Here is a 22,669-nt window from a genome sequence, read left to right on the forward strand (position 1 = left end):
CCACCCACCCAGCCACCCACCCAATCACCCATCTACCCATCCATCCACCAACCCAAGCAAACAGTGCGAGGTTACAGCATCACACATAAGAAGGTCACACAGCTTTACTCAGGCCCCGGGGGGTGGGGGGAGTGTTATTGACCCCTTGTCACGCAGTGGATATCTCCTGGGGCACTTCTTCTCTTGTTCTTGTTGTCGTTAGGTGCTGTGGAGTTGGTTCCGACTCGTAGCCACCCTCTGCACAACAGAACGAAACACTGCCTGAGCCTACGCCATCCTCACAGTTGTTGCTATGCTTGAAACCATTGTTGCAGCCACTGTGTCAATCCATCTCTTTGAGGGTCTTCCTCTTTTTCACTGACCCTCTACTTTACCAAGCATGATGTCCTTCTCCAGGGACTGATTCTTCCTGATAACACGTCCAAAGCATGTGAGACCTAGTCTCGCCATCCTTGCTTCTAAGGAGCATTCTGGTTGTACTTCTTCCAAGACAGATTTGTTCGTTCTTTTGGCAGTCCATGGTATGTTCGATATTCTTCGTCAACACCACAATTCAAAGGTGTCGGTTCTTCTTCGGTCAGCTTTATTCACTGTCCAGCTTTTGCATGCATGTAAGGAGATTGAAAATGCCATGGCTTGGATCAGGTGCACCTTAGTCCTCAATGTGACATCCTTGCTTTGCAACACTTTAAAGAAATCTTTTGCAGCGGATTTACCCAATGGAATGCGTCTTTTGATTTCTTGGCTGCTGCTTCCATGGCTGTTGATTGTGGATCCAAGTAAAACGAAATCCCTGACAACCTCAGTCTTCTCTCCGTTTATCATGATGTTGCTCATTGGTCCAGTTGTGAGGATTTTTGTTTTCTTTAGTTGAGGTGTAATCCATGTTGAAGGCTGTGGTCTTTGATCTTCATCAATAAGTGCTTCAACTTCTCTGCACTTTCAGCAAGCAAGGTTGTGTCATCCGCATAACGCACGTTGTTAACGAGTCTTTCTCCAATCCTGATGCCCTGTTCTTCTTCATACAGTCCAGCTTCTCGGATTATTTGCTCAGCATACAGATTGAATAGGTATGGTGAAAGGATACAACCCTGACACACACCTTTCCTGACTTTAAACTGATCAGTCCCCTTGTTCTGTTCAAATAACTGCCTCTTGATCTATGTACAGGTTCCTCAGGAGCACAATTAAGTGTTCTGGAATTCCCATTCTTCGCAGTGTTATCCATAGTTTGGTATGATCCACACAGTCAAATGCCTTTGCATAGTCAATAAAACACAGGTAAACATCCTTCTGGTATTCTCTGCTTTCAGCCAGGATCCATCTGACATCAGCAATGATATCCCTGGTCCCACATCCTCTTCTGAAATCAGCCTGAATTCCTGGCAGTTCCCTGTCAATATACTGCTGCAGCCGCTTTTGAATGATCTTCAGCAAAATTTTGCTTGTGTGCGATATTAATGATATTGTTGAATAATTTTGCATTCGGTTGGATCACCTTTCTTGGGAATAGGCATAAATATGGATCTCTTTCAGTCAATTGGCCAGGAAGCTGTCTTCTAAGTTTCTTGGCATAGACAAGTGAACACTTCCAGGGCTGCATCTGTTTGTTGAAACATCTCAATTGATATTCTGTCAGTTCCCGCAGTCTTGTTTGTCAGCAATGCCTTCAGTGAAGCTTGGATTTCTTCCTTCAATACCATCAGTTCCTGATCATGTGTTACCTCCTGAAATGGCTGAACGTGAACCAACTCTTTTTGGTATAATGACTCTGTGTATTCCTTCCATCTTCTTTTGATGCTTCCTGCATCGTTTTACTAAGCGTCTTCTCTTAGGGAAACCAAAAGTCCTAGGGCAATGTACAAGGGGCAGTGAGGCCAGTGGAAGCTTTGGCCCTCTCTCCTGCTCCCTGTGCCTTGCCCCAGCCGTGGTCCAGTTCCCTTCAGGGCCTGCCAGCTCCTCTGTGTCCTGGGAAGGGTGGTGCCCAGGGATCTGAGATGGTGAAGCCAGGCTCAGCTGAGGCCCACATCTGGGTTTTGTGTGCAGTTTAGCAGGAAAGTGGGTCGGGGTGATCCAACGTTAGCATCAATCTTGTGGTCGAGGTGGAATGTACAGCCCCCGTAGAGGGTCCAGACAGAGCAGTCATTCCAACAGGCAGCTCCAGAGCCTCTCTCCTCCCGCTCTCAGCACAAGGGTCTCACCAGCAACATCACTGGAAAACCTGCATGAGCCAGGGGAGGGGACGGCCCACTGGAGCCATGAATGGGGGGACTGGGTGGGGGGTCTCTCACAATGTGTGCCCGCAGATCTGCTCATTGGCGGCCGGTCTTTCTGTGTTCTGAGCCCAGGTCATATCCGTCTCATGTCTGAGGCAGATGCCCCACGATCCATGGTGGTGCAGCCACTAGGAAGGTGAAGTCCAGCTTGGCCTGGCCAGCCCCACATCCACCATCACCACACTCGTCCCCCTCCACCGCCTCCCTAAGTAGGGAAAAGAGCACCCTAGAATGTGCCTGCGTTCCTCTTCACAGAAGTTCAGGTTAGGCAGGTTGACAAGGCCGTGTGGAGCTGAGAGAAAAGGAGTAATCAGACTTTCGGATGAGGTGTGCAGTGCAGATGTGTGGAGCCAGGCTCCGGTCACCTCCGCCGGCCTTCCCAGAGAGAGAAACTGCTGCCTCTGGCAGAGTCCCCGATCGTCACAGGGCACACAGGGCTCACACTTGTGCCTGGATTTGCACCCACCAGTCACCCGCACAGGCCAGCTCTCCTGCGTGCTCTGAGGCGTGCTCGCTGCCTTTTCCCACACTGTCACCTGGCATGCCCCTGGCCTGACGGTGAGGTCCTGGGCCATCATGTCCCTCAGTGCTGTGTCTCCACACCCAACACCAGGCTGGCCCAGGGAGGGCCTCAACAAGCTGTTGTAGGAAAGGTTGGTTCCTGGCAGGACCCCAGCCTGGGACGTGGGTGTTAGGACTTGAACGCAGGCCCTGACTCCAGGCTTGGCCCATATGTGCCGATGGCCCTCTGTTCATGAGAGAGTTTCCAGGCCACCTGGAGGACTGCTGAGAGAGATGCCTCAGCAGGGGCGCCACCCTGTCGGGAAGCCAGCCTCCAGGAAAAAGCACATCAGTGGAAAAGCCAGGGCACTGGAAAAAAGGTCTCAGGGGTTAGATCACCCGTGCAGCCTTCACAATGTTGGGATGCTGGACAGCAGGCAGGGACTGCTGCTGATGGCTTAATTTTTGCCGCCAACTTCCAGGGAATTTGCAGAGAAAGCTCAAGTTTACAGTCTGTTTGGTCTTGTTGCCCCTTGAAACCTTCAACCGTTTCAAAGCAGACTTGGCTCCTGGCTCAGAGCTTGCTGGTTCCTCCTCCTCTATGTCCCCCTCCTGTTTGCAGCTTGTCCAGAGAGGAAGGGTCCCCCCACCACCGCACTGCAGGGCCCGTCTTCATCATGCTGCTCCCAGAGGACATGTTGGTCAGTCACCTGTCACCAGGAGGCGGCAAAGTGACCCTGTAGAGCCAGCCTGGCCTGCATCAGGTCAACCCAACCCCCTGCCATCTCATGGCACAGGCTCTGTACAGGGACAGCCCGAGCCTCACCTCCCAGAGGACGGAGGAGGCAGCTCGTGAGCAATCCTGGAGTGCTAACCCTGCTTCGTGCTGCGGGCCCTCAGCCAGTCCTTTCCCTCGACTTTTTCAGCACAGACGAGGGCACTGGTGTCTCCACGCAGCTCCACCTTCCCCAGGCCCCAAAGCCTGCTTCTCAAGGAGGGGTCCCAGCCCCTAATTCACATGGCAAGTCAGGAAAAGTGGAGGCAACTAAGAGCCACGGATGGCGGTGCCATCAGGGCCAATAACACTGCTGCCGACGTGGTGGGCAGGTGACCATCTCCATCAGCCCAGAGAGCCTCTAAGACACCCCCAGCCCTGACGGTCAGGCTCTGAGTCTGCCCAGCTTGTGTGGCCCTCAGAGGTATGGCCATCGTGGGGAGGATCCGTCTCACCCACCACAACCCGAAGTGCGGCTTGGTCACGCCTGGTGTTTAGGTGAAGACGCTGGGCTCAGGGAGTCTCAGTGATGGTCAGGTCATCTGGCTGGACAGTGCAAGGGTGGCCGGAGGCCTGAGGCCTGCAAACCCGGAGGGAACCTCCTCTTCCCAGTATACTCTTCCTCTTTGGGAGGCTTTGGGTGGAATGGCTGTTCCTTCTTCTGGGGGACCTTGGGGGGGACAGCTATGTCCCTCCTTCCTCCCGGGGGATCTTTAGGGGAACAGCTGTGTCCCATCTTCCTCCCGGGAGGGCTCTGAGGGCCACGGCTGTGTCCCTCCTTCCCTGTACAGCAAGGCAGCCCCTTAGAGCCAGGCAGTAACCAGGGCTGGGGAGGCAGGGAGGTTGGGCCCAGGTAGATGGGGCAGGGGAGGGGGGTGCTGCTAAACTCTGGCCCAGGCCACACACCCAGGCCCAGAGCCTGCACCCAGGGCACACGTGCACAGTGTCATCTGGCTAAAGCTAGGCGCTGCTAGAGAGGCGTTTATTTTGCCCCGGGCAGTCTCTACCCCTCCACGCTCCCTCAACAGTGCTTCTCTGTGGAAAAGGGGCCTCTGTGGGGCTGCATGCACCCCGGGAAAAGCCGCGGTGCCCCAAACAGATTTTTTAAATGAAATGAAAGTCCATTTGCTCAGAGAAAGCGCCACAGAGCTGGCAGCAAATGGACTTTCGATGAGAGGAGGCCGCCCTGCCAGGTGGGGCTGCTGCGGAAGGGTTTTCGGAGGTGCTGGCCCCTCCTTTTTAAGTCTCCCAGAGAAGCACGTGGCGAAAGCAGGAAGATCCATGAGCTGGAATCTTCAAGAAAATAAAGGGTTAAGTCACTGCTATTTCAAAAGAAAGAAAAATTCTGCTCCACCTGCGGCGACAAAGGGGGTCTGCAATCAGGAGGCCCGCTCACTCGAGTTTGACACAGTTCGGAGAAGGCCACGGCGGGGCCCCCGACAGCCTCGCTGCGCTCCGTTCCGCTGTCTCCGCGGAGACAGCCAGGTCCTGCGTTCCAGCGCGAACGTGCCCAAGGGCCAGGGAAGGCCAGGAAACTCCGGGGCTGGAGGACACTTCCCCGGGCCGCCAGCAACCGTGGTCAACAAAGCCATTGGAGCGGCTCCTGCCAAGTCTCTCCTGCAACTTGAATTCCACAACTGGAAGCAAGAGCTCGCCAGGCACGCGGGCTCGGAGCAGACCTGTGACCCACCGTTTCCAACACAATTCTGCTTCCCTGAGGCGCAGCGTGGGACCGCAGCGCTTGTTGGGACGACAAGCAGAGAAGGAAAACAAAGCCTACTGAATTTGGTTCATTTTATTTTGAAAAACCTACGGTGCTGTCACTCTTTAACGTATCGTGTCTACGGAAAACAGCCTTTCCCGATCTGCGAGAAAACCAAGGGAGCGGTATTTGTTTTAGGATCATTTTCTTTTCATTTTCCTGAATCTTCATAATAAAAGGTACATGGTCATCACCCGAGAGGCTCTGGGAACAACAAAGAGCTGGCACGGTGCAGAAAAGCTACTGCATCCTAAGTCAACCCGAGCTCCCCGATGCCGCTGCCCGGCCTCGGCTCACCTTCCCACCTCTGGACCCGGACCCTGTCCACACAGACGTGGACAGAGCAGCAGCCACCACAAAGCCAGCTCCAGTCTCTGAGCAGGCAGCGAGGCTTCGTACCTGAGCCCCGGCAAGCCCCACAGCCCTCAAGGTGCCATTACTGCGATCCCCATTTTGCAAACAAGGACCAGCAGCTCACCGACAACACTTGCTTCACCTAGATCCAGTGGTGATCACGACACTCGGCCCCAATCTTTTAACACCTCCCCAGCAGAAAGGCCAGGAAGCCACCTCCTCTTGGCTGAGGAGCCCCAGCTGCCCGTGGGAACCAAGCACTCGCCCCTCCCTCCTTGACAGGTCCCACCCCTCCTCCCACGTCCAGGTAGCTGTTTGGCTCTTTTGTTTGCTGTCCACACTGGACCACCCGGCTGCATTTGGTACCCAGAACAAGGCAGCAGTACAAAGCAGGTGTGTGAGGGGGAGCGTGCAGGTCTCCAGCACTGAGCCTCATTTAATTCCTCCCAGGGATCTGGGAAGTAGCGACATTTATCATCCCATTTTACAGATGGGGGAGCTGAGGCTGAGAAAGGTTAGGGCGGCTTGCCCAAGGCCCCATGTCCAGCACTTGGTGGAGCTGAGAGTGCAACCCAGGTGGGCCCGTCCAAGACCAGCCGCTCTGCCTGACTTATTCTTCATGGTCATGCTACGTGTCCACATCACAATTTTGTAGAAAGAGAAGACCTCCAGAACGCCATTCTTCTTATGTGCCTAGGACACACCTCAGGAGGCGTCGCTATGGTTAAAATGAAACAGAATGAGCACGTGGGAAAGGCTGGTGGTTTGAGCCTGCCCAGAGGCACCTTGGAAGAAAGGCCTGGCAATCTAAGGCTTAAAAATCAGCCATCGAAAACCCTATGGCACACACCTCTACCGTGAAGCACATGGGGTTACCAAGAGCTGAGGTCAACTCAAGGGCAGCAGCATTTTCTGGGTTTATTCATCTTTCTGGTGAAGAAGCCAAGTGTGCCCTCAGCACAGCGCTGCTGGGACCAAGTCAGGGGCAGAAGTTCAGCCTGAGCATCCGGCTTGGGGGCCCCGAGTCACTGCAAAGACCATGATCCCAGAGGCCCCCACCACCAGCTGTGGGACCAGCAGACGTGGCAGTGAAATAGCCAAGAGTAGGCCATTCTGACGGGGCTGAGTCTGTAGGGACCCTGGGGAGCCCATTATGGCTCCTGGGAATTTGGGAAAGAAGTGGTACCCCGTCCTGGCCTCTGCATCTGGGACCCCATGATGACATCCGAGAGCTGGGACCGCCCTTAAAGACTTTCTAGCCTGACGGTTTTCAAACACATTTTAGCCTACATGGGGCCCTTGGTTCAAACACTAAGTCCCACCAAGCCTGATCGTGTGAAAGAAAAGGAAGCACGGCAGAGGGCCTGGCCACCCTCTAACCCCAGCCAGAGGGCACGTCAGTCCCCTGAGTGCTTTTTAGAAATAGAGATTTCGAGGCTCTGCCACAGACCTGGGGCCCCAGCACCTCAGGAGGCAGGGCCTGGGAATCTGGTTTTCACAGGGTCCCAGGTGGTTCCAAGGCATTTGGGAAGCCCTGATCAACGGCAGAGCTTCCCAACCTACTTTTTGGCAGTGGAACGAAGTTTCCCAACTCTATCTTAGGCTGAATCCCAATACAGTAAGGAGAGAGAGGCAGGAATCCGTGGTTTGATGTGGGGTTCCTGGAACCAACCCGCTCTGCTCTGCCCAGCCTCCCCAGGCTCCAGGCCAGACCCGGTTCCAACACCCCAGAGTTAGGGCATCAGCTATGCCTTCCCGCGGCGTCACCCACTGGGCCAGCTCTGCCCTGAGTCCACCCCAAAGGTGGCTGCTCTCTCTCCAGGGCAGCCCTTCGGGTTCTGAAGGTGGCACACACGTTTCTACAAGCCACAGGTCAGGGCTCGCCAAAGCCTCCATCCTTCCACACCGGCACACTGGAGACACATACATGGGCTCCTTGGACCACAGCGGCCATGCTGCCCCCGTGTGGCTGACACCAAGTCTGGCCTCTCACTCCCCACAAGACAGCAGCAGCAGCTTCAGGCCCAGAAACAGGGCCCCCTCCCCGAAGCCTACCTGGTCCTCGACTGCAGAGACAGACTTCCCACCAGCACCGTGGCGGATCTGTACGAGGGCCAGCCCCTCTCAGGGCGTCTACACTGGGGCCAGCAGCCCCTCCCGCTTACCTCGAACACCTCCTCATCCAGGATCCTGGTGCCGAAGACAATGATGCCATTGACGTCGATGATGGGGTGGTCACTGCGGTCCAGGAACTTGGTGGTCCTCTTTTTGCAGTCCAGGACCAGAGTGACATTTTTCTTGTGGATGCTGAGAGCAACTCTATGCCACCTGCAGAGAAGCAGACAGGCCGGGCAGGTGAAGGGGGGTTGTGGTCTTGGAATATCGATACAGGGTGACTGTGCTCCCAGTTACTCCCTCACCATCCTTGGGGCAGAGCACTGACGGCTCAGCCTTCAGATCTCACATCAGACAAGCAAGGGGCTCACGTCCCAGCAACCCAGTGGGGCTGCGTGCAAGCTCCGCATGCTCACCCGACCCCAGATTTGTCATCTTAAGGTGAGGACGACCACTCGGACCCTGCAATCTCGTCAGGCAACCCCAGTGGGAGAAGATGCGTGGAGTCCCCGGTGTGTGCTCAGACACCAGTGCAGGCCTGGACACCTGGTGCTCAACATCCGGCCTGGGCCCACCAACAGCACCTGTCACTCCATCAGTGGAAGGGCAGGGAGGTGACGGTCCCGTTCGTGCTCAGCTGCTAAACGGAAGGGTGGACATTCAAGTCCACCCAGAGGAAACTCGAAGAAAGGCCTGGCAATCTACTTCCAAAAAAGTCAGTCACTGAAAACCCTACAGAGTACAATTCTACTCTGACACGCACAGGGTCGCCATGAGTCAGAGTCAACTCACTGGCAACGGGTTTTTGGTTTCCGGTTAGGGTCTTACGTGTATGAGCGGGACCACCGATGACAAATGGGAGGCTGCCAAAGAGGACTCAGTCTGGATGGGAAGTGGGGAAATCAGTGGGTCTACCTGAAGCTCTTAACGAGGAACCCAGGAATCAATTCAGAAGGCCTTCAAAGGTCACCATGCGTGGCCTCAGAAGTGTCCAGCCACAGACGAGATTCCGAGCCACGGTGTCTAGCTGAGCACCTGACAGAGTTCTGGCAAGCCTTGTCTTTTTTTAAATCATTGACTCACACGTCTAATGCGTCTGTGCCTTGAAGAATGCCTTAAATCTCTCCTAGAACAAGCTGGGGGCGACCACACAACCTCCTATGTCCCCTCTGACTTGCCGAGGCCAGCGTCCGAGGTACTTTCTCATGTTTTACAGAAGGAAACGGAGGCCCAGGGAGGAGGCTGTCCTCCTGTCCTTCCCCAAAGCCTCAGAGGATAAGCTGAGGCTGGCGCCTGGGACACAGGGTCTCTCCATGTGGTGCCAAAGCTGGGGCGTCTCAGCCCTGCCCACCACCCACCAGCTCTAATGCCCCACCTCTGGCCAGCGGCTTTAGGCACCCTGCTCTGTCCCCTGGTGGAAGAAGAACTGGCTTCCGAATGTGCCCACTTACTTGCCATCTGACAGGTTGATGCCCCGGAAGAGAGGGTAGTCCTCCGGGCCAGGTTTCCCTGTGTGGTCCTCGTACAGGAAGACGGGGGAGCGGCCCATCTCCAGGCCGATCTGCTGGATGCCCTGCTCATTGTAGATGGACACCAGGAAGGCCTGGCTGCCCTTCTTGGCTTTCACAGTGGCTAGGATGGAGAAGTCCTCGGGAAAGGCAGACGCTGCAACAGAGGATAGGGGTAAGAAGGCTGTTGGGAAGCCCCAGCCGTGCCCAGCACACAGCTTCCTGCAGACACGCTCAGGAGCACATCTGCCCTTTGATCAAACTGTCCCTGCAACCCTTCCCAATCGCTTCGTGTCCCATCTATCCCCGTCAAGGCTCAGCTCACGCAGACTCCTCCATGAAGCCCCTCTGGTCCTCCCGGCTGCTCCCCCTCAAGTCTCTCACTCAGTTCCCATGTCTCAACACATTTGTGCAGAAAATCCTCATTGGAGCCCTCTAGACTGTGAGCTTCCTGTGGGTAGGGCTGTTTCTGAGGCATCTTGGAATCCCCTGTGGGGCCTAGAGCTGTGCCCACCAGACTGCGTCTCATCAAACACACACAGGAGGTGGGGAAGGGCAGAGAGAAGGGGACAAGGAGGGCACAGGTATGGGACCTTGTCCAGAACTGTGCTCTGTGACATTCCCTGGCTCATGTGAAAACAGAGAAGAAAGCAGAAGGAAATAAGAAGACTTCAGTCCAAATTACAACATAGATGAAACACCTGGCACGTTGATGGGGAGAATGCCCCCACAACACAGGCCAGAAACCATTAGAGGCCATTAGAAGCAGTGTGGTTGGGCCGGCCCGCCCAGTCCGCCCAAGCCCGCTCCCTGCCGCTGCAGACTTCCCCTCACGCTCGCCCTTGGTCCACCCTTGGCTGTGAAGCAGGGCTTGGCCCCCTCCTCTCTCTGTATTGATCCTGGTGAGAAGTCAGCAATTCTCTCACCGAGTGCAATTTGCAATTCTTCCCAGAGGCTGGGGGTTGGTGGATGTCACGGCAGCAAATGGACGTGCAGTCAAGCCCTCCAGAGACCCTCAGCCTGAGACAATGGGCTTCTCACAACCAGCCAGAAGGAGCTGGCGGCAGAGAGACATCAGCCAGGCCATGCCGAGGACCAGGGCACCGGCCTGCCACTCTGACTGCCTCGGCCTTGGTAATGCTGCTGAGGGCAGTGACTCTGCCTTATACACAGAATAGGAAAAGCAGTCCATTCCAGCTCCAGCCTTTCATTGGGATTGTAACAAGGTCAACCAGTTGGCCCAGGCGCCACAGCCCTGCTGGATGATAGGGCTGGGTCTAGGTGGTTGTCACTACGAGCGCTGTCTGGGAGCGCCCTCTGCTGGTAGAATTGGGGACAGCCAGCAGCGCACCTCTTCCGCCTCCAATCACTCAACAGAGTGGGGCTGGTGACCATGCTGCAAAGACAGGGACCTCAAAGGCTACCAGGGAAGGGGGAGGTCTCAAAGTCCAGGTAAAAAGAAGCACCATGGCAGCTGCAGGCTGCAGCCCACTGGGCCCCCAGATGCAGGCACAGAGCACCACATAAGACAGGAGGCCAAGTTAGGACATCCATTCTGAGGAGCCCCAAGCCCTCCCTACAAGTGTCCAGCAGCCCTAGAGCTGGGGGCACCGGGTCTGCTTGTTGTGCCCTGCAGGCTTAGCCCTCCTCCAGGCTCTGGGGGGAGCTCCAGGAGGCCTGGCTCAAGGCCTCGCTCCCAGCACTGAGAACAGCTCCACAGGGGGCGGGGAGGGGGGCCAGTGCTCTGGTCTCTGTAAAGAAAGGCTGGCCTTACTGGGGGACAGCCGGGCTGCCCTTCCCACGGGCAGCCATTTGGGAACAGGTCTGTGGAGACCACCACGGTCACATCCATCAGCTTCATCCTGTCCCTTCAAAAGTGGGAGCAGGGGGTCGAGTGAGACCTGCTGTGTGTGCCTGCTGGGGACACCCCAACTGCGGGACACCCCCACTGCCAGGACTCCTGACTGTGTGGCCGGCAGCTGTTCATGGTGACCTGAAATGGTCCCTGAGAGTGATCGGTCATCAAGGTGCTCAGGGGTGATGCTTGTCCTCAAGCATCTCAGGGGTCATTGTCCACATCCAGGGCAGCTGTACAGCGGTGGTCCGAGTCCGAGAGCCCCCCGCCCCGCCCCGCATCGCTCCCTCCAGAACGATGAGCAGAACAGGCATTTAGGGACCCACTCCCCTGTGGACGATCCACCGCTTCCGGCCACTACCCTCCACCTTGTCGGCTCATAAAATGGTGTTTCACCATTTTTAAAATCACTATGGTAACAAATTTTCTCAGCTCAGATGGCCTGAAAGGATAAATTATGTTTAACGTTAATCTATCTCCCAGCAAAATAACAATGGATTTACTGTCACTCCGGAGATGGTCCATTCTGCGGCTGACATGAGCCGGGCGCCGGAGTGTTTTATAATGTAACTGGGCGTCTGGGAGAGGGAGCAGGCTGTCGAAGGCTTCATATTTTATTTCGTAGAGACAAGTCCCCTGGAGAGGTGGGCTCGGCGGGAGGCCCGATTCTTTCACTCGGTTACTCCCTATTGACTTCGGCAGAGGCCCAAAGGCCCTGGAGCATTTGAGGTGCGCGGCAGGAGTTTAAGAAATGCATTTGCCATTGAACTACCTCATACTACGCCATGGGAGCAGTTGTTGGGCACACCGATTGCTCATTTGATTAGCCCTGTCATCAATAGTGATTGGTCCCCACTGTGTGCCAGGAACCAGGGGACAGGGTGGGACAGACATGGCCCTTGCCCTCAGGAAGCGACACTTTAACTATGGAGACAAAAAAGGGTTAATTAAATAAGTGCAAATTGGAGGGGGTGGCTACGGGGGAGGAGGCTGCAAGATAATGATGAGGATTGAGGACTAACTGTGGCCTGGTGGCCAGGCAGCCCTCTGAGGAGGTGACTGCAGACACCTGGACGCTGGGAGGTGCCCGGGGGGAGGGCCGGTCCATGGGCCCAGGAAGGGCTGCACCGAGAAAACCCATCTACACCACAGTCCTGCCCCGAAGGCTGCCTGGAGCTCAAGTCTGGGCCTGGGGGGTGAGACCCTGCACAGATCCTGCCGCCCACTCCCCAGATTTGTGCCTGCGGGTCTCCTGGCCCCCCAGATATTGGACAGAGCCCCAGGAATTGGCTGCTACGTCACCACCTTTCCCCACACCAACAGCCACTTCACATGGTTGTCCTGCGTGTTCTGAGCGCCTTCTAACAGCAAATCTGAGACTGACCTTCTGCACCCCACTCTGAAAGAGGGTCCCAGGGACACCAAAGCTCAAAAGACTGCAAAGGTATGCCTACTCGGAGGTTTACAAGGGAGGAAGGAGCAGAGACTGTCGTGTCCTGTGGTTAGATGGGAGGTAAGCAGAGTCCCGGTGCACGCCTCTCTGACAACATCCCTTCAACAGTGTCCCCCATCTCAACACTCTGGGGCCTGCAGAACAGACCCCAAGAAACCCCTATAATTTAAATAGTTCCAAAGCAAGCTCCAGCTTTGTGTTTATACATTCATTCTTCTGTATAAGCTTATTAATGGTAGAAGACCCTGTAAAAGCAATTTAATCTCTTTGGCTGTCTAATCAAGTTACTAATTTGAGAGCTTAAAAAAAAAATAAGCCTGTACTTAAATCAAAATTCCACAGCTTCTTGTTAAGGGATCCCCACCGGCTTTGGCAACAATTAGCCTTGATTCCTGAGACCCTGTGATATTTCTTACCACAAGATAATCCAACAGGGAGGGTGACATAAAGACACAAGCTGCAGTAAATCTGTTGTGCCAATGACCTTGAGTTGTGTGATAAGGGCAAGGGCCAAATAACTGTCAGCTAACTGTCTGGGGGTTATCTCCAAGGGAGTTGTTAGGTGTCCTCGAGTCAGTTCCAACTCGTAGTGACCCTATGAACAACAGAACGAAACACTGTCCAGTCCTGTGCCATCCTCACAATCTTGCTGTTTGAGCCCATTTTTGCAGCCAATGTGTCAATCCATCTCTTCCAGGGCCCTTCCTCTTTTCCTCTGAAAATGCAGAAATTATCAAACAGTATCACCACCGCCAAGCATAATGCCCTTCTCCGGTGACTAGTCCCGCCTTATAACATGTCCTAAGTACATGAGACAAAGCCTCGCCGTCCTCACTTCTAAGAAGCACTCTTGTACTTCCTCCAAGACAGGCATGCTTGTTCTTCTGGCAGTCCGTGGCATAGTCAATACTCTCCACCAACACCGTAATTCAACTGCTTTGATTCTTCTTCAGTCTTCCTTATTCATTGTCCAGTTTTCCCTTGAATATGAGGCCATTGAAAATATGGCTTGGGTCCGGCACACCTTAGTCCTCAAAGTGACATCTTTGCTTCTCGACACTTTAAAGAGGTCTTTTGCAGCAGATTTGCCCAATGCAGTAAATACACCATTTGATTTCTTGATTACAGCTTCCATGGGCACTGATTGTGGATCTAAGTAAAAGGAAATCCTTGACAACTTCAATCTTTTCTCCATTTATGATGATGTTGCTCATTGGTCCAGTTGTGAGGATTTTTGTTTCCTTTACGTTGAGGTGCAATCCATACTGAAGGCTGTGGTCTTTGATCTTCGTTACTAAGTGCTTCAAGTCCTCTTCACTTTCAGCAAGCAAGGTTGTGTCATCTGCATAACGCAGGTTGTTAATGAGTCTTCCTCCAATCCTGATGCCCCGTTCTTCTTCATATAGTCCAGCTTCTCGGATTATTTGCCCAGCATATAAATTAATTGTGGTGAAAGGATACAACCGTTACAGACACTTTTTCTGATTTTAAACCATGCAGTAACCCCTCGCTCTGTTCGAATGATTGCCTCTTGGTCTATGTACACGTTCCTCCTGAGCACAGTTAAGTGCTCTGGAATTCCCATACTTTGCAATATCATCCATAATTGGTTACGATCCACATAGTCAGTAAAACACAGGTAAATGTCTTTCTGGTATTCTCTTTCGTCAAGATCCATCTGACATCAGCAATGACATCCCTCATTCCACATCCTCTTCTGGATCCAGCCTGAATTTCTGGCAGTTCCCTGTCGATGTACTGCTATAACACTTTCTGAATTATCTTCAGCAAAAGTTTACTTGTGTGTGATATTAAAGATACTGTTTGATAATTTCCTCATTTTGTTGGATCACCTTCCTTTGGAATGCACACAAATATGGACCTCTTCCAGTTGTTTGGCTAGGTAGCTGTCTTCGAAATTTCTTGGCATAGACAAGTGAGCACCTCCAGCGCTGCATCCGCTTGTTGAAACATCTGAATTGGTATTCCGTCAATTCCTGGAGCCTTGTTTTTCGCCACTGCCTTCAGTGCAGCTTGGACCTCTTCCGTCAATACCATCGGTTCCTGATCATATGCTACCTCCTGAAATGGTTGAACGTCAACCAATTCTTTTTGTACAGTGACTCTGTGTATTCCTTCCATCTTCTTGTTACGCTTCCTGCATCGTTCAATATTTTGCTCATAAAATTCTTCAAAATTGCAACTGGAGGATCGAATTATTTCTTCAGTTTTTCAAGCTTGAAAAATGCCGAGGCTGTTCTTCCTTTTTGGTTTTCTAACTCCAGGTCTTTGCACATGTCATTATAAAACTTCACTTTGTCTTCTCGAGCTGCCCTTTGAAATCTTCTATTTAGCTCCTTTACTTCATCATTTCTTCCATTCGCTTTAGCTACTCGATGTTCAAGAGCAAGTTTCAGAGGCTCTTCTGACATCCATTTTGGTCTCTTCTTTCTTTCCCATCTTTTTAATGACCTCTTGCTTTCTTCATGTATGATGTCCTTGATGTCATCCCACAACTGTCTGGTTTTCAGTCATTAGTGTTCAGTGGGTCAAATCGATTCTCGAGATGGTCTCCAAGTTCAGGTAGGATATACTCAAGGTCGTATTTTAGCTCTTATGGACTTGCTCTAATTTTCTTCAGCTTCAGCTTAAACCTGCATATGTGCAACTGAGGGTCTGTTCCGCAGTCAGCCCCTAGCTTTGTTCTGACTGATGGATGATGTTGAGTTTTTTTCTACTATCTCCACAGATGTAGTCGATTTGACTCCTGTGTTTTCCATTTGGTGACATCCACATGTATAGTTGCCATTTATGTTGTTGAAAAAAGGTATCTGCAATGAAGAAGTTGCTGGTCTTGCAAAATTCTATCATGTGATCACCAGCATAGATTCTATCACCAAGGCCATATTTCACAACTACAGATCCTTCTTCTTTGTTTCCAACTTTGGCATTCCAATCAATGTATTTTGATTGCACGCTTGATTCATTTCAGACTGCAGAAGTCGGTAAAAATTTTCAATTTCCTCACCTTTGGCTTTAGTGGTTAAATTAGCATAAATTTGAATAATATTGGGATTACATAATAAAAGTTGAATTAAAAAATAAGGGATCCAAGGGAGTAGGACCCCTTATTTCCAAAATATGTGCTTTTTATGGGACAGCGGTATGTACCTGCTGCCCAGGGCAGTTCACCCTGAAGCTCAGAGTCCACAGGGTCCTTGCAGTCAGCCCTCCCAGGCCTTTCCCGGAGGCCCACCCTGATGTTTCCAGCTCAGGAATTCTCACGCCAGGTACACGGGGCAGGAAAGCACGCAAATTCCGGGCAAGCATGCAAATAAGCACGCAGATGTTGTTAGCAGCCAAGTCAATTCCGACTCATGGCAACTCCACGCAGGGGGTGATTCTAAAGATGTGTTCTCCTGAAAACACAGGGAAACTGCTTCTAGGTGTTTGGAAACATGACACCCCCATGGTTCTGGTGAGGGAAGGTCACTGGGCTTTCAGTACACCAGGGAGCCACCGCAGGGCCCATTATTACTGGCAGATGAGACACTGCGGGGCTGAGGGTCTGCTCACCCAAAGACAGACCTTTTGAGAGGTCTTGTGCTGGGGAGGGTCCCTGGCTGCCTTGCCTCCTCTCTGCAGAGCTAGAGGCAGGGGCAGAGGTCTCTGAGCCATCCTATCAATCCAAAATGATATTCCTGAAAAGACTGACCCGGTCTCTCTCAGACACAAGCTCTGGAAAGCACCGTGGACTTAAAGGAGGTGGGAGCTTAGCTGGGGACAGGTACCGAGTCATGAGTGGAAGGGTGGGAGGAAGCATAGCCAGCCTAAAACAGAGTGGATCCTTCTGGTACTCGGTCGGGCTGTGGGACTGACAAAAGACAACCCCAAGTCCAGGTTCAGTGTTGGGGTCACGTGCAGGCCCCCAGGAGATAGGGCACAGTCTTTGAAGAATGACAGGTGTGTCCACCTGCCCCTGGCCCCTTTCTACCTGGACCAGAAAGAGCAGCTCCTTCCAGGCCCAGCCTCCAGTGCCCAGGGCAGGGGAAGAGCTTATCACTCTCTGGCTTATCTACACATGCCCAGATAAGCTCGAGGGTTTAATTGATGGGGGTTGGGGGGATACACTGCCCAAGGCCAGGTGACAGGGACGACCTGGATGCCTCTGAGCGCTGGCACTGCTCCTGCTCCAGGCGTGTAATTAAAAGCAGGGATCTGGCGCCTGACAGTTGATTCTCCTTGCGGCCTCGGCTCCCTTGCTAAGAGCAGCAGTGTTTGATTCATGCATTTCTTAATGCCACTCACTGCTCCCAATTAAGCCTTTGTCTGGAGGCACTTCCTCTCCTGTGACCCCGCGGTTTCTCTTAACCGTGTCCCCAGGAACCATCCACCTCTTCTGCCAGAGAGACGCTGGCCCCGGAGAGCGAGGGGGCTAGCCTGGGCCTTACACACCCATCTTTACTGGCGTATGGGGACGGCTGCTTAGATGGGTTCCCATACAATGAGATCAAGTCGGGGGTTCCTGGAACACTGAGCCTATTCCCCCAGCCCTGCACCCCAACTGGAGCCCAGAGCGTCGGACACCCATACTCACCAGGGTACAGCTGCCTGGTCGGCGCGCTGAGCTGGGCGTCCTTGGTGACTCTGTAGGCAACGTCTGGGCCTTTGGAAGATCGCCGTGTTGCGCAGAAACCCGTCGTCTTTGTTATTCCATCAGGCAAATTGTGAAAATCTAGAACCTTCAGGAGGTCTGCTGGCTGAGCTGAAATGAGAGGCGGGAGGGGCAGATTAGCCACAGAGAGGTAAGGGGGGCACACCACAAGGCTCCCCTCCCTGGAGATACCTACAGCGTTTGGAATCAGAGCCTACCCCCCACACCACTCCCACCTCCTCAGATTTCTGACCCTCAGAAGATGCTGCAGACATAGCTCGACCCCCGGCTGCTCAAGAGGAAAGTCCCACTTTTTTAACAAGAGTGAGAGATCTGGAGGTGAGAAGGACCCGGTATGCTGGCTCCCCTTCACTGGCTTCTGGGGAAGCCCACAGCCAACTACAGCTCCGGGGCCTCAGTGCCACCGTTTGCAAGGGTGGGTCCAGGATGGCCGTGCAACCGCCCCGCTCACCCAGCCACACCTTATCAAGAGGCCCCAGGAGGGGACCCCAGAAGGTGGACAAACGCCAGGATCAGGTGGTGAGTGCGGTGTGCCCCCCAAGGAGAAGCCAGGAGCGGGGAGACTTCAGCCCGGACCAGGCTCCAAAGGAGACCCCAGGGAGGGAGGGAAGTCAGCAAGGCTCCTCTCCATCAGCAGCACGTCCTCCGGCCCACATTCTCTGGGGGAGGCGCTACATATCCCTCCTCCAGAGTTTCTGGGTTCCTGCTCCAGCAATGCCATTTCTGCAGCTGGCCTTGCTGCACTCCTTCTGCCAACGAAACCGAGAGACCAGGAGCCCGGAGGCTGTGAATCTCCCACTTTCCGCACAGAAACCTTAATGGGTGGGAGGGGGGCAGAGAGGGCAGTTGCAAACACCTGCAATGCCCACAGACCCAGGCACCCAGGACACTGCTGCCAGCGGGGCCTGCCTCCCTCAGGGACAGAGCCGCTTCCTCTCATGGCCCCTCTGACCTCTCCAGCAGCTCTCGGATCCAGCCAGAGTCCAGTCCTCGCCCAGGGTGGTGGTCCCTCATGCATCTGTGCCCCCACTCTGCCCCCCACGAAGCCCTCCCAGCTGCTTGTCAGCTCGACGTCAGACACAGCACCCATTTCAGGTGCCTGGCAAGCTACGTGGTGAAGCCCCAGGCCTGGACACTGGCAGCAGGCACAGCCGGCCACACCGATGCCAGTTCACCTGCTGGACAGGCCGCGATGCCGTGCCCTGGCTCATCTCTGAGATGTGACGCCAAGACCAGCAATGGCCCGAGAAGAGAGCGAAGACCATGCAGGACTCTGGGATTCCCATCATAACAAGCCCACGATACTCTTCCCAGACCCACAGGCCTGGGACCTGTGTTCTCCATTGCTGCAGGGCGGAGCTGTTTGCCAGTAGCCCAGTGGGCATGTTTATAGATCTTTATAACAAGTGGAAGAGGCCATCAGCCCTTTCCCAGGCCTGGTGCCACCCCTCCCACTGGCCAGGGGCTTCCTGTGCCAGATAGAAAAATGTTTTGAAGTTTGAAGAAGGTGTGGGAAGGGCCCGGGACGGATCTGGCAGGCCCAGGCGTTCTGTGAGCTTCCCGTGCCCTGGACACCAAGCCCTCGGCTCCAACAGTGATTTCTTGAGAAACTCAGAGCCTGTTTCTCTACCAGGGTGAGAAGGCCACTGGAAAACAGCACCAGCTTTGGGGACATCTGGGTGGGGGTTTGAAAGCCAGGCCCCCACCTCTAGGAGAAGACCTTGGTACATCCAGGGAGAGAAGGCAGGAGGGATAGTGCCCCGAGCACCCTTCCCAGCCCTTCGTCCCCGCTTTACGAACACTGCCCCTTCTTCCTTCCCTTCCCTCCTCCATGCTGAGCAGGGAGAACACCACCATCGGTCCCCTCAGGCCTCTCCGTGGGTTCTGGCTGCTCAGGGGAGACAGAAATGGAACAGACGGTGTAGTCTCGGCACCCAACTAGGCTGTCCGAGCTATTGGATGTAACAGCTGCGTTAGATGTGCCTACAGGTTCCCAGGGAGGCCACCTCCAAAGCCTTAGGAACAAAGCTTTGAGCTTCCGCATCACCTGGCCATGACCTGGCTCAGCCGGGACACGCGTGTGATGGGATCAAAGAGACCCAGAAGAGGGGCGGCAGCAGGTACCAGGCCCTGGCTCCCTCAGACTCCAGCGTGCCCACCTCCAAAATGGCTTCCTGTGGAGCGCTAAAACCACACTCCCCAGATGCTCGCCAGGTCAGAGTGCAAATCAGATTCCACCAGCCAGGAGGTAGAGGCTGCCTTCCCTCCAGCAGTGATCCATGCTGGTGGCAGGGTCTTAGGGCACCAGCCAGAAAAGCAATCACAGGTGACTCACATCCCAGGGCCTTGGGGCCGGTTTCACAGGGACCTGCGGCACACGCAGCAGCTCCTGGAGGTCTGCTCAGCTGCTGTCCTGTGGCCGTGGGGCTCTGAACATAAGCTTCCAATGAGGCCCCTTGACCCCCAGCCCCCCAGCTCTTCCAATGACTGTGTCAGCACCTCTTTCCCTGCATTCAAACCCTTTCTCCTAACAGCCAGCTCAACCTCTGCCTCACCCCAGCCCTGCCTGGCACGAGGAGCTGCCCTCCAGTCACCAGCAGAAGCTGCTCTGAGTCCCAGTCTCCATCACAGGAGCATTCACTCCAGGCTCCCCGCAGTCAGGACTCCAAGGCCAGCTTCATGGACATGACACCTTCAACACAAGCCCAAGGAAGGCCCCTGGCCACATCCCACAAATGACCAGTTAGACAAGCATAACTCTGCCAGGAATCACTTTCACTTATCTCCAGAAACACCTGTCATTAAAGCGCCAGCATCCTCAGGGGCCGTTTTAATGTCAAGGTAGAAGATTTCCATTTGCAGACCCATGAAGGAAAGGGCAAAGGAAGAAAGGTGGCAATTGAAAAAGAATTTGAAACACGTTCCAGGTGCCATAGGCCACAGACAGCAGCACGAAGACCCTGGAGAGAAATACAGGAGTGAAAATCCTGGTACGTAGGAGAGGCACAAATACAAATACAGACACGTGGATGGATGGATGGATGGACGGACGGACAAACTGACGGATACTAGAATGGATGGACAGATGATAGGGTGGATGGATAGATGGACAGACGGTCAGATGGATACTAGAATGCATGGATACATAATAGGGTGGATGGATGAATAGATGGATGGACGGATGGATGGATGGACTGATGAATGGATGGATGGATAATAGGATGGATGGATAATAGAGTAGATGACAAGGTAGACAGATGGATGAATGGATGTATGATAGAATGGATGGCAGGGTGGATGGATATATGGATGAACGCATGAATGGATGTAAGACTGAATGGATGTAAGACAGAATGGATGGATGGATGATAGAGTGGATGACAAGAGATGGATGGTTGGATGAATGGATGGATGGATGCATGGATGGATGGTTAATGGTGTGGATGATAGGGTAGATGGATGGATGCATGGATGGATGGATGATAGAATGGATGGATGGATAACAGAGTGAATGACAAAGTAAATGGATGGATGGGTGGACGAGTGGATGGGCGGATGGGTGGACGGGTGGATGGGTGGATGGGTGGACGGACAGACGGATGGATGGACAGATGGATGGATACATGGATCCATGGATGCATGGATGCATGGGTGTATGGAGGCATGGAGGCTCGGAATCCTGGAGGCATGGAGGCATGGATAATGGTGTGGATAATAAGGTAGATGGGTGGATGGGTGGATGGACGGATGGACAGACAAATGGACGGATGGATGCATGGACTGACACATGGACGGATGGATGGACGGATGGACGCATAGACGGATACATGGATAGATGTGTGGATGGATGCATGGATGGATGGATGGACAGTTGGATGGATGGATGCATGCCATTGGCACATATGGTGCCAAGGTCTCAATGGAAGAGGGGGCCAAGCCTAGAGTCAGGGCCTGAGTTCTAGTCCTAACACCCACGTCCCAGGCTGGGGCCCTCCCAGGAGCCATCCTTTCCTACAACAGTTTGTTGAGGCCCTCCCTGGGCCAACCTGGTGTTGGGTGTGGAGACACAGCACTGAGGGACATGATGGCCCAGGACTCCACCGTCTGTCCAGGGGCATACCAGGTGACAGTGTGGGAAAAGGCAAAGAGCACGCCTCAGAGCACACAGGAGAGCTGGCTGGCCTGTGCGGGTGACTGGTGGGTGCAAATCCAGGCACAAGTGTGAGCCCTGTGTGCCCTGTGACGATCGGGGACTCTGCCAGAGGCAGCAGTTTCTCTCTCTGGGAAGGCCGGCGGAGGTGACCGGAGCCTGGCTCCACACATCTGCACTGCACACCTCATCCGAAAGTCTGATTAGTCCTTTTCTCTCAGCTCCACACGGCCTTGTCAATCTGCCTAACCTGAACTTCTGTGAAGAGGAACGCAGGCACATTCTAGGGTGCTCTTTTCCCTACTTAGGGAGGCAGTGGAGAGGGATGAGTGTGGTGATGGTGGATGTGGGGCTGGCCAGGCCAAGTTGGACTTCACCTTCCTAGTGGCTGTAACACCATGGATCGTGGGGCATCTGCCTCAGACATGAGACGGATATGACCTGGGCTCAGAACACAGAGAGACCGGCCGCCAATGAGCAGATCTGTGGGCACACATTGTGAGAGACCCCCCACCCAGTCCCCCCATTCATGGCTCCAGTGGGCCGTCCCCTCCCCTGGCTCATGCAGGTTTTCCAGTGATGTTGCTGGTGAGACCCTTGTGCTGAGAGCGGGAGGAGAGAGGTTCTGGAGCTGCCTGTTGGAATGACTGCTCTGTCTGGACCCTCTACGGGGGCTGTACATTCCACCTCGACCACAAGATTGATGCTAACGTTGGATCACCCCGACCCACTTTCCTGCTAAACTGCACACAAAACCCAGATGTGGGCCTCAGCTGAGCCTTTACTGTCTCAGGTCCCTGGGCACCACACTTCGCAGGACACAGCAGAGCTGCCAGGCCCTGAAGGAAACTGGGCCACGGCTGGGGCAGAGCACAGGGAGAAGGAGAGAGGGCCAAAGCTTCTGTTGGCCTCATTGCCCATTGTACATTGCTCTAGGACTTTTGGTTTCCCTAAGAGAAGACGCTTAGTAAAACGATGCAGGAAGCATCAAAAGAAGATGGAAGGAATACACAGAGTCATTATACCGAAAAGAGTTGGTTTATGTTCAACCATTTCAGGAGGTAACACATGATCAGGAACTGATGGTTTTGAAGGAAGAAATCCAAGCTTCACTGAAGGTATTGCTGACAAACAAGGCTGCAGGAACTGACAGAATATCAATTGAGATGTTTCAACAAATGGATACAGCGCTGGAGGCGCTCACTTCTCTATGCCAAGAAACTTGGAAGACAGCCACCTGGCAAA

At 53.8% G+C, this 22,669-nt stretch overlaps 1 protein-coding gene across 2 annotated transcripts in view; it reads right to left on the minus strand.

Annotated features, from left to right (window-relative positions):
• Positions 1 to 22,669, minus strand: part of COL5A1 (collagen type V alpha 1 chain) — a 189,007-nt gene that overhangs the window by 127,454 nt on the left and 38,884 nt on the right. For both annotated transcript variants that reach the window (XM_049896362.1, XM_049896361.1), the window contains exons 2-4: positions 17,197 to 17,364; positions 9,235 to 9,448; positions 7,834 to 7,996 (exon numbers count right to left, since the gene is read on the minus strand). In XM_049896362.1, coding sequence (XP_049752319.1) covers positions 7,834 to 7,996; positions 9,235 to 9,448; positions 17,197 to 17,364 — 545 coding nt within the window. The remainder of the gene's footprint in view (positions 1 to 7,833; positions 7,997 to 9,234; positions 9,449 to 17,196; positions 17,365 to 22,669) is intronic.

This window comes from Elephas maximus, chromosome 9 (genome assembly GCF_024166365.1).
Source record: "Elephas maximus indicus isolate mEleMax1 chromosome 9, mEleMax1 primary haplotype, whole genome shotgun sequence".
Classification (NCBI taxonomy): Eukaryota; Metazoa; Chordata; class Mammalia; order Proboscidea; family Elephantidae; genus Elephas; species Elephas maximus.